This window comes from Fusarium keratoplasticum, chromosome 5 (assembly GCF_025433545.1).
Source record: "Fusarium keratoplasticum isolate Fu6.1 chromosome 5, whole genome shotgun sequence".
NCBI lineage: Eukaryota > Fungi > Ascomycota > Sordariomycetes > Hypocreales > Nectriaceae > Fusarium > Fusarium keratoplasticum.
Window position 1 is genome coordinate 3,748,124 of NC_070533.1, and position 13,369 is coordinate 3,761,492.

Consider the following 13,369-nt stretch of genomic DNA (forward strand, 5'->3'; position numbering starts at 1 on the left):
CTAAGCACGGAATAGGCATGACTGTCTTGCAGAACTTGCTCTGAGAGGTTGGTGGGAAGCGGAGTTGGTAGACCAGGAGATCCGAGTGGCAAATAGAATTCAAGCAAATCAAGTGCCGGCATTCGAAGAGATGCTAGTCCGAAAGTGTAATAGAGTTTGCTCTTATCCGTACTTGTCTGTTCCATGACGGCTTCAAGAAGAAATGGGCAGACACGTGGCTTGGGAAGAGCCTACTGAAAATGGGAATTGCAACACAAAAAAAGAGAAGATTTCAAATAGGTCTTGACGACCGACACAAGAAGAGCGTGCATTATGGTATGAACACACAAAATTGGCAGTAACCATCAAGTGTTGGACCCATCATTCTTCATCTCTGAGCAAACGCTTCGTCATTTACCCTAGAGACCACCTTTAGTTCCCTTCCAATATCGTCTTCCAATCCGTATTCTTGCTCTCACGTTCAGCTCTCTGTCTCTGCACGACAAACGTCAAGTGCTCTGCTTCGAATGACTCTTCTATTCCATGCCACGCATTAAAATCCTTGAGCCGCTTTACCAACCTCGCCGTCCCCCAAGACTCCAGTCCATCGAAGTCCAACCAAAGTGATGCGCATCAACCGCAAACGGAGGCTGCCCACGCATATTATTGTACATGCTCATGTTGGCTCCTACGTAGCCACCTGGCCCCATACCAAACAGCACACTAGGGTCACCAAACCCCACCGGTGCGTGCATTGATAGGCCCTCATCGTCCACGCTCGCCGTGTCTGGCTCGCTGTTGGCATTCTGATTCATCGCCGCCAAGGTCTGCCTGATACGAGTGATAATCCTGGGTAGATTCACCGGCTGCCCCGATTGCTTGCAAGCTTCCTCAGACATGCCCCAGGCATGAAGGATAAAGTTGCTAAAAGGGATAAAGACGGGGTTGTACACTCCAACTTCAATACCAAAGCGAGCATCGTAGTTGTCGCTCATGACCTCCCAGGCGTGCTCGGCCTCACTGCCGAGAGGATGAGATTTCAAGTCTTGGGCGATGCGGATGTAGGCAGGGAATGGAAAGTATAGCTGGATGAACCAGATGTATCCCTTTGTGAGGGGTGAGCTCGCAAGCTTTGTATCGCACTCGAGCCACCGCAAGGCGTGGGAAATGGCGGGACTGCCTGCTCCTCCATCTTGGCTGTCGGTCGGGTCGAGGTGTCTTGAGTAATTCTCCAGTAGGCGGCAGTTGGACAGTTGGGCTCTCGTGGTCCATATCGTCATGTACTGAAGCCCATTCTCCGGGTCACAAAATTTGAGATAATTCTGCTCAACCATCCTCTCCAAGGCGTCCAGGTTCCCGCTGTCCGGAAGCTCCTTGGCGATGGGCTTGAGAGCTGGATTTGTAAAGTCGAGGTGAAAACGAGTATGGCGAATGAACTGGCCGAGCTCGCTCCGTACCACAGCAAAGAGAGCCTCACTGACTCCCGTACGAGCTGGCGGTGGTTCCTTCGTCTCTTCGCGTAGATCAGAGTCGCTTACGTTGAGGGGGATGGCGCAGTCCCATGTCGGCGCCAGTATCATGGGCTTGTGATCACTCAAGCCGCTCATGCGGGCATCGAAGAGCATGAGCGACCACCAGAGTCTCCGGCGCATTTCAGCTTCGAGGACGGCGTATTTTGCATTGATGGCTTCCGTTTGGATACCCATCCGCTCGGCGATACGTATTGCGACCGCCAGCATCGTGGAGACGGATCGAGGGTGGGCGCCAGAGCGGCTTGAATGCTACACCGTGTCAGCGTGGATTATCATCCTCAGTCGGTAAACGGACCAGGTAAAGGAACAGAGCTGTCAGACAGTCCCGGTCTTCAGTCCTCAAGAAGGCGCTGTTCAGAAGAGCCTGCTGGCAGCCAAACTGGAACTTGGTCAACAGATCCTGTTTTGACAGTCGGAAGTGAGCTTGGCAGTCTTCGGGAGCGAGACTCAAGGTTGCCATGCAGTATATACCAAACATGAGCGCTTCCATAGTCGGGCTCACGTTTTTCAGGTTACTGGCGGCTTCGATGATGCGGCCCTGGAGGCTCGGAGTGTGAGTAACCTTGAGCAGCGGGTTGACGTTGTCGAGGTAAGCCTGCCACAGTCTGAAGATGTGGACAGGTTCCGGGTGGAGAGTAGAAAGGTCGACTGATGATTGGCGTGAGCCAAAGAGAATGTTATCGTCGTTGCTGAAGGTCTGATCCCAGGCGTTTCGGAAGATGACCTCTCGCACATCGTGAGTTGGGTCTCGGGACTATTTTATGAGTATCAGTAGTCTCAGGTGTTGGAACAAACCTACCCCTTGGGCCATGGCGTGCCATATGTTTCTAGATGGATTTAGTGCTGAAAATAAACCGGGGTAGTCAAGACAAGTAACAGACATACTTGGCTTCGTATGTGCTCTCAGACTTGGTGGTCGAAGGAGATGGCGTATCCACTCCCGCAGCTACTGGCTGCTCATGATCCGAACCATAGCTACCTTCAGGAGACTCCTGCTCTCCAGAACCTGGATCCTTGTGAAGCGGCTCGAACTTGACCTTGTTCTGGCGGAGAAGGTCCTCGTACTTCCGGAGCCTGTCCAGCAGCTCCCGCTCGGGAAACCTTCTCCTCCGGGGGCGGGTCTGCGTCGCCGGGACACACTGGACCTGGTGCCTGACGCAGTTTGCACAGGGGAAGTGGCGGTCACACTTGACCTTGCGCTGCTGGCAGAGGATGCAGGCGAGGATGCGCTGAGACTTTGGCCGGGGGTGGCTCAGCTCCGGTTCGAGCGCCGTCGTTGACATGGCTATGGCCGGTACTCTTGAACGTAGATTAATGCGGCTCGGGAGTTTGTCCACGTCTTTAGGGAATGACAGCTACATGTCCCACCTAGAACATGTTTATGTCTTGGCGCAGCTGGGCTTGCTGAGGGAATGTTGTCTCGGGTGTTTCTAATGTCCGGGCGGCCCCACTTCTTTGCTGACGATGGCTGGGCGGATTTTACTATAGCCCGACTAACAATTTAGGTATCGCCATGAAGGCAAGACCATCAAATCGCGAAAGGGAATGGGTGGTTGATGCACCTGCCACTCTCCCAGTTCCGTGAGCTGCTCGATTATCCTCAATGCCACCCTTATTCGGTACCTAGAGTAAGACGACCCAAGGTTTCTCAATAATCTCGCAACAAGGTCTTTTAGGTAGTGTCTAAAATTGTGCCGGGCCGTTCAACCTGACAAGACCGCTCAAAAAAGCCAGGGAGCAAAACTGACAGGACACCACGGTTCAAGCACTGTCTTTCCTGTCCTGCGCCTGGAGTGAGACGGATGAGTCGCGAGAGGGTCCTAGAATGTTTGCTTTTGTCGTATTCATTTGAAACCGGAGGCGCTGGCTGTCAATACCGTCCCGACTCAGCAAACTGGCACAAGACCCTGGTAGACCTTGGTTCAGACTCCGTCATTAGTCTCTGGACCTGCGATTAAACCCACTGCCGTCAGCAAGAGCCTCTTCTGCGGGATAACAAATCCTAAAGGTGAAATTAGAAGCTTTCGGGGGGTGAAAGGCCCACTAAGCCTTGCCAGTTGCTGAGTCGAAACGATAACGGGAGATGTTGTTCCATGGTGCCTCTGTCTGACAAGAAAACGATTTGGGCCATGAGAGAGGAAGGTGGGTGTCGGATGAGAGAGCTGAGGAGGGGGAGCCCAAAGACCCTGAATGCGAGACCTCAGCCTTTTCTTTGTTCCTCCATCCGACAAACGAGCGGCCGCGCGCACTCAGCCACGGCAGCGATTTATTGGAAAATAAGCACAGGCCTTTTGGCTGATTAGAAGTCTCCGCCAATGATTTGGGCTGGTTTCAACTGTCCAGCTCTGATCTGCCGCATCCCCAATTCGAACAGACACATGGGCTACCTGGCGTTGTGGCAGCGACACCTCTGTCACCATGGGCTCAAGATGAACATTCCCAGTTGTGGCTCTCATATTCAGGGCTGGTGAATAAAGCCCTCCGGTTGTCATGCTTTGGCTAGTTTCATCAAGCGGCAGTTCATGATGCGGATCCAGGGGAGACATGTCCGGCTCCTGGTCTGACCAGCTCCATGGGCGGCTGAGCCCAGTGCTATTAAAGCTCTCCCAATCCCGACGTTACCTGGCTCTTGTTGCTCCATGGTTAGGAAACTTCATCCTTCACCACCTTGTTCGATCAACTCTTTTCCATGATCCACATGAACATTACAACGATGCCCCCTTTACCCACCATACGTCTTCGGGTGTGGCACCACAGCGACTTCGCACCCACCCCTGAGGACAATCTCCATCTCTCCAACTTCCTCGGCTCATTTGAGACTGGGTCATGGCACGTTCAGCCCGCTGAGGTGCTGACCGAGACTTGCTGGGATCACACCTTTGTGCCTGTCGAGGTGAGTAGTGGACATCTGGGACCGTTCACATACACCCATATTCCTCTTTCCGGCTGCCTTCATATCCAGTTAGTCTCTCATGGTCTGACATCGTCTAGGTCGACATCAAGTACCGGCCGACCTCCTATTACAACCTCGCCGAAGCCTCCATGGAGCTGCGCCGTTTTTTCAGAGACACCGTCGAAACACACGTTGGCGAGTTCTTCAAGCGTGTTTCAAACACCACGGCCCTCCTCGTCCACATGTACCCGGTCGGAGATGAGGTCGCCGACACGTTGAAGGGCATGTTACTTTGTGTGAATTTCCTGCAGCCTTTGGCTTTCGAAAGTGGCATCTACGTCGAGAGCCATCGTCTCTTGGAACACAGTATGCTAGAAGAAGGGTGGGATACAAGCCCTCTTTCCTTTCTCTTCGTTCAGCAACTAAGACGCCTTCAGAGTCATCATCGCGGCCGATATCTCCGCTCGGGCCTTTGAACTCAACAGTACCTTGGCCTCCGGCGATTTGAATGCTCTCAAGATTAAGAGCTTGAGCATATTGTCCTTTTTGCAGGTAAGATCTTCACTCAACCATGATACGTGGCTGTTCTAACACTTTGCTCCCAGGGAAGACAGGAAACTCCACTGCCAAAGGAAGTGGTAGACGCTTGGAACAAGTCTTTGACCTCATTCACCGCGGTCCATCTCTTTTCGAAGAAGATTAAGAGTTGCGTGAACAGTTTGGCTAGTCAACAAGGTAAGCTTACCTTGACCTCGCAGTGCTCCAGGTCACAGCTAACGATCGGCAACCCAGGTGTCAGTGACCATACCCTCTACACCAGCCTTGTCTTGATCCGAGATGCTATCCTGCGCTTTTCAGAGTACCAGAAATCGTCCATGGTAGTTACCCGACAGCTCTAGGAGGCCTACAAGACCCGAACCAACACTTCTAGAGAGTTGATAGCAGGCCTCGCACCTACTGTTTTCGGCCTCTTCTATACCGTGGCCTCTATTCAAGGCTCTCCTCTTGTTGCCACCGCCACAGCCTCCGCTTTAAGTGCCTTGATCGTTGGAGCACTTGGTCTTCCACGGTTGTTGAAATGCCTCAGCAACGAGGAGGATGCCGACAAGTGTATGTCCCTTTCCCCGTCGTTATGAATACCCCAAGTATGCTGACTATTTTTCTCCTTTTTTTTTTATAGTCGGCGGCGCCATGAGGGATTTCCAGAGGAACTTGCGGATGGCCCAGTTTGGCCTTGCAATACTCTTTTGTCATCAGACTTTGAAGATCCCTTTTTCTTGGCTAGCAGATGGAAAGGGAATTAAGATACTCGAGAGTCTTGGCATCGACATTTCGCAGCTCAAGAACGAAGAGTTTTCTGAGAAGTTTGCTTTGGACAGTCTGGAAATCTTGAGCCAGTCCTACGAAGGTTTCGAGAAGTTGCGGGATGACATTACACGGCACGCCGGCCTGAAGGAGTACACGGAGGCGACGATGCCTTCAAGCACTCCCGACGGAAACGGGGATCCAATGGATTTCCAACAGGATTGAGGATGGGCGTCAAGGTTGGAGTCTTGGTGGAAGGTAGTGTCGCTGTGCTGACAAGGTTGCACCGGGGTGGCATTGGCAACATCTGGGTTTCCTAGAGCTGACCTCTTGGAATGGGATCTCCTTGAACATGTCTCTCTTGAAGCAGGTTTCATAGAGCGGTTTTATAGAAGTCTTTCTACATATCAGCATGTACACCTGATCAAGGCCGTGGAACTTTTGCTCGCCTTGATATCCTAGGACGATCAATTGCAGGTCATCAAGCGCTGTCAAGGAAAGAAAGAGGTAGAGCCAACAATATCGCATTGTTGTACCTGCAAGGCAGCGCTTAATTCACGGCACTGGAGTTGAATCGGCATTCTGGGAGATTGGTTCAGTGCCAGTCATGATACAGTAGTCTTGGTCCAATGCACACGTCATAGTCACAAGTAAATTCTATCAGAGAATAGAGAAAAGTCAATGCGGTCAAACACAAAAAACAGTAACAAGCCAAAGGAAGAACAGCCCATTCTTTAGACGTCAAAAAATGCCATATATCCACCAGCGAGCCCATAGGTGCCACGAGTCGAGATCCTTCTTATTCTTCTCGCTGATTCTCTTATCCTCCACAACGCGCAGGAGATCTCGCACCTGCTGATGAACACAGGCAAGGTTATACCTCTGAACCCCCTTAGAAAGAGGGCGTTCAAGGAGCTCATAGACACCGAAGCAGACGCCTATCACCGCGAGCCGGGCCACAGGCTGGAAAGGGATTGTCGCCGCTGAGATGAAACATGCGACTGTCCTAGCAACGAGTTAGCCAGACCGGCCTGTAAACGAAACACCCAGACATACCCCAGCACCACAGCGGTCGAGACCTTGGGCTCAGAGTGCATAGGAAGCATCTCGATAACATCAAGAATCTCGTCCATTTGGTGAAGCTCCAAGAGGGCCAAGTCCGCAAAATTCTTCATCATGTCACATTCTCGGTCGATGTCGACGCCTTGGGTGGATGTCGAAGAGGGAACGCTGGATGCTGGCTCTTGACGCCGCGGGAAGATCTGAGTCGCATTGGTGATTTGGAGCTCGTCTAGAGATGCAGAGGCGGAGGACGTGGCCGTTCTGATGTTCATGTGCTCCAAATATTTCTCCAACCCGTGCTTTGCATGGGTTCGATGTTTATGGAACTCCCACCATAGCCAGTACTCGTTGACCGTGATGAATCCATTAGGGTCTGGCTCAGGGTTCCACCAGAAGAATGGTTCCTTGGTCCCGGAGGGTTCCGTGTTGGGGTCTCTGTCTCGCTGAGCCCTGGCTCCCGCGTCGTCTCCCTGACACTCAGGCAAAAGGGGGGTATCTCGTTCCATCTTGCCTATAATCTGTAAGCCTTAGAAGCTCGTCGGTTTCAAGTTCTAGAAAGTCAAGGATGATTTCTCAGGTGAAAGATGGAAGGGGGAGGAGCTGGGGTACCTAGGTTTTTGACGGTCATCTCAGGTTTCTTTGTTCCTCCCCTGGCTATGCATCATTTAGCTACCACCGCGATTCATCGGACAAAGCGCGTTTAATGCCTACACGCCGCAGCCAATGATTCCAAGTATTTTAGGGGCTCAGACCAAGTCTGATTGCGTCTAGGCCTGCTTGATTGACGGCAGGGATGCTTGGCCGTGCACACAGTCGTCTCCCGTCAGTCTCCATCATCATGCTTGTTGATTGGCGATGCCCAGCTGTGGCGGGCAGAATCCGCACTAGAATGTCACCGCCTTTGTTGTCGCGTTCATTTTTCTTTCACTTGGGGCTCTGAAAGGGAATGTTGAATACTACTGGAGGTCCCGGAAGCAGTCCGCAGTCAAAGACTGTAAGTGAAACTCCTCAAAACCCAGGTCATGGGAGCTGTACTGACTTGCATGCTCAGTGGGAAAGGCCATGGAGGACTTCGGCCCACACCTGCAGAAGGGTCAACTTGCTCTTGCCGCACAGTTTTGCAAGCAGGTGTTCAAGGTAGAGCTGGATGAGCTAAGCATTGCCGAGCGGAATGACATTCTCACGGAGCTTGGGGTTGACGTGGCACGGCTTCCGTTCCAACGCCTCGGCGAGGGCCTGATCCTCGCAGCTTTGACCGAATTCCGTGCCCAGTACCTGGCACTCGAGAGTAAGCGGGATCGGGTGCGGAAAGATGCAGACCTCAGCCATTTAAACATGGTTGACCCGATCGAGGATGAGGCTGAGGAATGAACGGCTTGGATCACCAATTGCACTGGTTTGGCTACATAGACTTAGAACGGATCTCTTTCTTTTCACATTTTCCTTAGAGCGAATCTCCTAGTCATAGCCTTTAGTATCTCCTTAATCAAAGTCATAGAATTTCCACTCAGGCTTGAAGTCCCGTGACAGCTCATCGCCAGTGATCAAGGCCTTGACCATCTCGATAGGCAACATCCCCGTCTTCAAGATGGCGTCGTGATACTCCTTCTCCGAGAGCTCCTTGGTGTCCACCACCATCTCCCTCAGCTTCCACAGCTGGAGAGCGCCCAGCATGTACCCAGCTTGGTAGAGCGGCGAGTAGCTTCCCTCGACCGACCGTCTCACCTCGCCTTCGGCGTTGCTCCTCTCGTGGGCGATCCTATCAACCAAGAGGTCCACTGCTTCCTGCGCCGTCATCTCTCCGAGGTGGAACTTGAGAGAGAAGATGATGCGCAGGCAGCGGTGCATCCGCCACCAGAGAGCTCCGATTCTACCCTCTGGCGAGTGGTGGAAGTCGTCCCTTGCGTAGAAGAGCATCTCCCAATATAGAGCCCAGCCCTCTACGAAGAAGGGCGTGTCAAAAATGTATCGCCTGTGAGAGTTATATCTGTCTGCCATGTACAGCTGCAGGCGATGCCCTGGGAACATCTCGTGGAACGCCGTGGCACGGGCAAAGTGTTTGTTGTTCCCCCGCATCACCATGAGCTTCAGGTCATGTTCCATCGACACTACCGGGTACGACACTTGGATGGTTGGGCCACCAAGGAAGAATGGAGACACCTTTTGACGTTCGGCTTCGATCATGGACATGCGCCAGGTTGAGTTGGCCAGCGGAGGAACCGTGACAAGGTCGCGCTCAGTGACAAACAGGCTTCCTTCAACAACCAGCTCGCGCACTAGCTCGGTCTGCTTGCCAGGGTCCATATAGTCGTTCTTGACGTGGTCGAGAGCTTTCTTCCAGTCTTTGCCGTATCCCATTGCCTCGGACTGCTTGATCATCTCCTTCTCGCACCACTCAAACTCTTGGTTGCCAATCTCGATGAGCTCCTCGGGAGTGTACGGGATCATTTCAGCCTCAAGCTCGACCTCCAAACCCTTGCGGCCTATGGGTTCTCCGATTATGGCGTCTTTTCCATTCTTCTGATTCATGCCGGCCAATTTCGTCTCCACAATGGTCAGGTACGCGCCCAGCGTAGAGTTTGCAGTTTGCCAGGGCGTCGTGACCCAAAAGTCGAACAAGGGATCGTAAGTCGAGTAAAATGTGAACCATTCTGCAAAATGCTCAAGAAGACCTTTGATAGCCTTTGAAGCAAGATAGCCCGTCGTCTCGGTAACATTGAATTTGCCACCCTCGACCTTTGTTTGAACTTCCGAGATGGATTTGGTGATGTCGTTGAGGGTCTTGGCAGTCTCCTTGGCTTTCATCGGTTCAACATCTTGACGGGCCTCAAGAAGTCCGATCAGATCATCTGCAAAAGGCAAAAGAGGATAAAATTTCTCTTGTGAAGCCTTTTGAAGATCCAAGTTGTTCAGTTGCCGCGTGTGAAAGGTCCGGAGCATGATGTAGTCCACCTTGCCCTCCTGGTCAAGTTTGTCAAAGTTGATCTTGGTGAGAAGTTCCAGCTCATTTTCGTAATAGGTCTCTAGAGCCTCGTAGCGTCGAGGGGCAATATCAATATTGTAGAACTCTCCCAGTTCGCCGAGATCCGCTTGGACACGGATGACGTGGTCGGCCATGGACATGTTAAGGGAGTCACTGGTAAGAGCTATCCCCAGTGATGCCCATGAGCTTGCGGCATGGCCTCCTAGAGCTGCCAAAGCCATTTTGGTATAACCGATTCCAATCGAAGATAAGAAGGAGTCAAGTTTTTATCTGAAAGTTGGTGATGGGGGGTATTTAGCTTCAGCCACAACCTTCGGGGCTGACTTCAACTTATACACAGAGGCCTCTAAAGGCACGATACTACAACCCAATTCCTCATCGGCATGACACGCCGTGTTTGTGTCGGGAGCGACGTCCGTAGATTCACGTCGGCTTGACACGCCGTATCTCTACAAAGTTGTGGCAGGGTTCCCCGCTCGTCCCTCTTCGGGAACTTTTGAAATCACCAGTCGTACATGGGCTTTCATATACCTTTTTCGGTAGGTGACAGTAGGATTCACTCTTGTCAGGTCACTAGCCTTTTAGCTGTCCTATCTTGTAAGCCGTCAGGCCTTGGCGGCTACGTCACAACATGGGGAAATGCAACACGATAGAGAAAGCTCTGCCCAAATCCCACCGTATAAGCGATACTTCCCGCAGTCTTGTTATCATATGTGGGACAGTCTTACCATTATCGTATCGCTTGATCTCTGGGCATCACTCTTGGGATCATGGTCGGGATGAGGCCTCTGGAAGATCGGCCGGCTCGGCCGATGTACACTCTGGGTCTTCTTTTGATTTAGATTCTCCACGTGAGACTGTTGCCTAGGTTGCCGCGCAAGAAAGCCTAGGGCTTATCTGAAGCTACTCAAGGAGCGGGGAGATGAGCTGGGCGCGAGGTGTGATGTTCAAGGTTCAAGGCGGGAGTAGCCTGCACAGGTCTTAACTAGCACGTGGGATAGACTCCGTATCGTATGGAAAGAACCGGCATAGCTTCCCGTTACCAGACTCGGGCGATGCAAGGTGTTTTGATGCGACCAAGAAAGACGAAATGAAGAGAATAAATGTTTTCAAAACCTCGACTAGCTGTATTACTCATTTGTCGATATTTAAAGAATAGCCCAATAATGTGCAGTAGAAGCAGAAGCAGAAAAGCCCCTAGGCCAGACTGGTGGCAAGGGTAAGAAATAAAGTCCATCGTTTTTGCATGTTCTCATCCCCTCGCAACTCTTCATGGTTGTCCGAAACCTAGATCTGAATTCCTTGCAGTCCCGCAAGGCGTCGTTCGGTGTTGGCACGAGTGTTAACAAAGTCCGGATATGACACTGTAAGCTCCACGCTGCCAGAGAGAATGTGATCGACGCTCTCGACTCCTTGCATGAAGCTAGAGCAGATAGTGTTAGACTCGCTTGTTGGAAAGTTTAGAAATAAGTTGACTTACCTATGGTCTTGGTTTCCAACTTCGTACTTCCAGGCCCCAAACCGACCGCGAGAGAGAATGTTCTTGCCGTAGAGGTAAGGCTGGACTTCTGCCAATGCACCATCCCGCTCAAGAGTAGGAGTAGGATATCCATGATCGAAACGTCGGACGTAAGTGCTCACAATCTCGTCCTCGGGTTTCAGAAGGTCTGTGTTAATGAGACCCTTGATGGTTTCCTCGAGCAGAGTCTCTTGGTTGACAGGCTTGTGGGAGGACTCGGAAACTTCGAGCATGATGGACCAGTAGGGGCCGGACGTAGGCTCGGATGAGGTAGGCACTTCCCCGTTTGCCAGCTGCTTGGTGGGGAGCTTGACTTCTTCACTGGGCTGGTTGAACGGAGAGTAATTGGAAAAGATTGTGGCTCGGTAGAAGGGGCAGTTATCTTCGGGGAAGTACAGCTGCACTGCGTTAGTCCATGTACTATCCAACAAAGTCAAGCTTGGATGGAAATGTGAAGAAGCGGCTTACCCAGCATTTATCACCGATGCGCTCAGGACGCTCTCCACGAACGCCAATACCGATGACGTTTGTAGAAGAGTAGTAGAGAGGCTTTGCCAGCTGCTGAAGCTTTTCATCGCCCATTGTCTCGGCCAAGTGATCGATCGCCATGGTAGAGATGAGAGCCCCATACTTAACAATGGTTCCTAGACAAAGGCAATCAGCGAGGATTTCTGGGTTATGAACAAAACATACCATCTTTGAGGTGGGCTGTCTTGGAGTCAGCATCTACCTTCGCCACCGCACCGTGATCACCGAATCGGGTCTTTTCCTTGTCGAGGGTGTCGGCGACGGCAGTCCAGATACCACCAGTGCCTTCCTTGGCAGGGAAGCGGAAAGTCGCATTGGGGCCCCAGCCGCCAGCTACTTTGCCGAGGATGGCGTTGGTAGTGAGAAGCTTGAGGTTGGGAGCAGCAACTCTCTCTCCCACCCATGTAGCGTTCATCTGGTGAGGAGAACATGTCAGCACTCAGTGAGACATGGCCTTTGGCAATGGATCATACCTCGGTCGTGGGGATGGCCCAGACTTTAAAGTTGTAGGGACGCATAAAGATCTCGTTCAAGCGCTCTCCAACGTTTCTGATGTTCCACTCATCAAAGTTGCGTGGCTTATCAGACGGAGCCCTCCCACGAGCTTCAAGAGCAGCGTCTATCAGACTACCAAGGCATCTAGCCTGCTCTTCCTTAGGAAGGACCGCAATGTTGTTCTGGAAAGGATATGGGACCCAAAGGCCCTGGTACCGGACATACGAGATGCGTTGGTGCTCGTACCAGTCATCAGAGTTTGGCAGAGCTTCGTTGAGGCAGTCGTCAAAATACTTGTAGTGGGAGAAGATGACGTGTCCACCAACATCGAACAACTGCACATGTGAGCTTCAAAATGGCTTGGAGGTGTGAAGAAATCTCACAAATCCTTCGGGAGTGGTATCAGTAGAGGCAAGACCACCCGGGGTTTCGTTGGAGTCGACGATAAGCCAAGAAGCACTGTTCTACGAGGAATTATCAGTTCACAAATCCAGAGTTCCTTATCCAACACGGGTTCAAATACCAGATGTTGGAGGCGCTTGGCAGCGCCGAGACCAGTTGGTCCGGCTCCAATGACCAGGACGTCGACTTGACTTGATATCTGTTAGTATCCTGCATCATGCCTAGAGAAATTCTCCCTATAAATACGCACATTTCGTTGTGAGACATGGTAGGGCGTGATCAGCAGTGTTTTCTTGTATTATCGTTAGAAACCAGAGCAAGCTGTCCTGGGGGAACTCATCTTTTAATGATGAATTGAACGCTCAATTTAAGCATGGAGGGGTTCGACTATTTTGATTTGCAACAATCGTTAAGATGAAGAGATTCCTCATCATCCCAATCCTCCAATGATAGCGAGTTGGCAATCACTCACATTGCCTCATATGGCAGGTGAATGTCGACATGCTATCACCATGCCTCAACTGTCTGTAGATCCATAGGACAAGTTGGTGAGACCTATACCCATTTTTAGAAGTCTGGCTTAGCGAGGTGCGTTCCTGTAATTTGCCAGTGTGGCTGAGCCTCCCGTTGTTGTTATATTTATCGCAGCCTCATTTAAAACCCTTGATTAG

The 13,369-nt window shown here is 51.6% G+C and overlaps 4 protein-coding genes and 1 pseudogene across 5 annotated transcripts, besides 1 other annotated feature; 1 reads left to right on the forward strand and 4 right to left on the reverse strand.

Moving 5' to 3' along the window:
- Positions 1-551: 551 nt before the first annotated feature.
- On the reverse strand, positions 552-2,794 carry NCS57_00782600 (Zn(2)-C6 fungal-type domain-containing protein; the record flags this gene model as incomplete). Its single annotated transcript, XM_053057664.1, has 4 exons — positions 552-1,760; positions 1,807-2,265; positions 2,311-2,338; positions 2,397-2,794. The coding sequence occupies 4 exons, from the start codon at positions 2,792-2,794 to the stop codon at positions 552-554; spliced, it is 2,094 nt and encodes a 697-aa protein (XP_052913859.1).
- Positions 2,795-4,224: 1,430 nt separating this feature from the next.
- Positions 4,225-5,934, forward strand: NCS57_00782700 (uncharacterized protein; the record flags this gene model as incomplete). The annotated part of the gene is made up of 7 exons (XM_053057665.1): positions 4,225-4,404; positions 4,503-4,786; positions 4,842-4,956; positions 5,010-5,139; positions 5,197-5,282; positions 5,304-5,514; positions 5,585-5,934. 7 exons carry the CDS (start codon positions 4,225-4,227, stop codon positions 5,932-5,934), a joined length of 1,356 nt encoding a protein of 451 aa, XP_052913860.1.
- A 516-nt stretch (positions 5,935-6,450) lies between these two features.
- NCS57_00782800 lies at positions 6,451-7,280 on the reverse strand (annotated as a pseudogene). Its single transcript has 2 exons — positions 6,766-7,280; positions 6,451-6,715 (listed from the first exon to the last, which is right to left on the reverse strand).
- Positions 6,451-7,280: a sequence feature.
- Positions 7,281-8,253: 973 nt separating this feature from the next.
- Positions 8,254-9,975, reverse strand: NCS57_00782900 (uncharacterized protein; the record flags this gene model as incomplete). Its single annotated transcript, XM_053057666.1, has 1 exon — positions 8,254-9,975. One exon carries the CDS (start codon positions 9,973-9,975, stop codon positions 8,254-8,256), a length of 1,722 nt encoding a protein of 573 aa, XP_052913861.1.
- A 1,066-nt stretch (positions 9,976-11,041) lies between these two features.
- NCS57_00783000 (Amino-oxidase domain-containing protein) lies at positions 11,042-12,965 on the reverse strand (the record flags this gene model as incomplete). The annotated part of the gene is made up of 8 exons (XM_053057667.1): positions 11,042-11,177; positions 11,235-11,671; positions 11,742-11,917; positions 11,967-12,216; positions 12,275-12,631; positions 12,680-12,760; positions 12,820-12,889; positions 12,949-12,965. The coding sequence occupies 8 exons, from the start codon at positions 12,963-12,965 to the stop codon at positions 11,042-11,044; spliced, it is 1,524 nt and encodes a 507-aa protein (XP_052913862.1).
- Between the last annotated feature and the right edge of the window lie 404 nt (positions 12,966-13,369).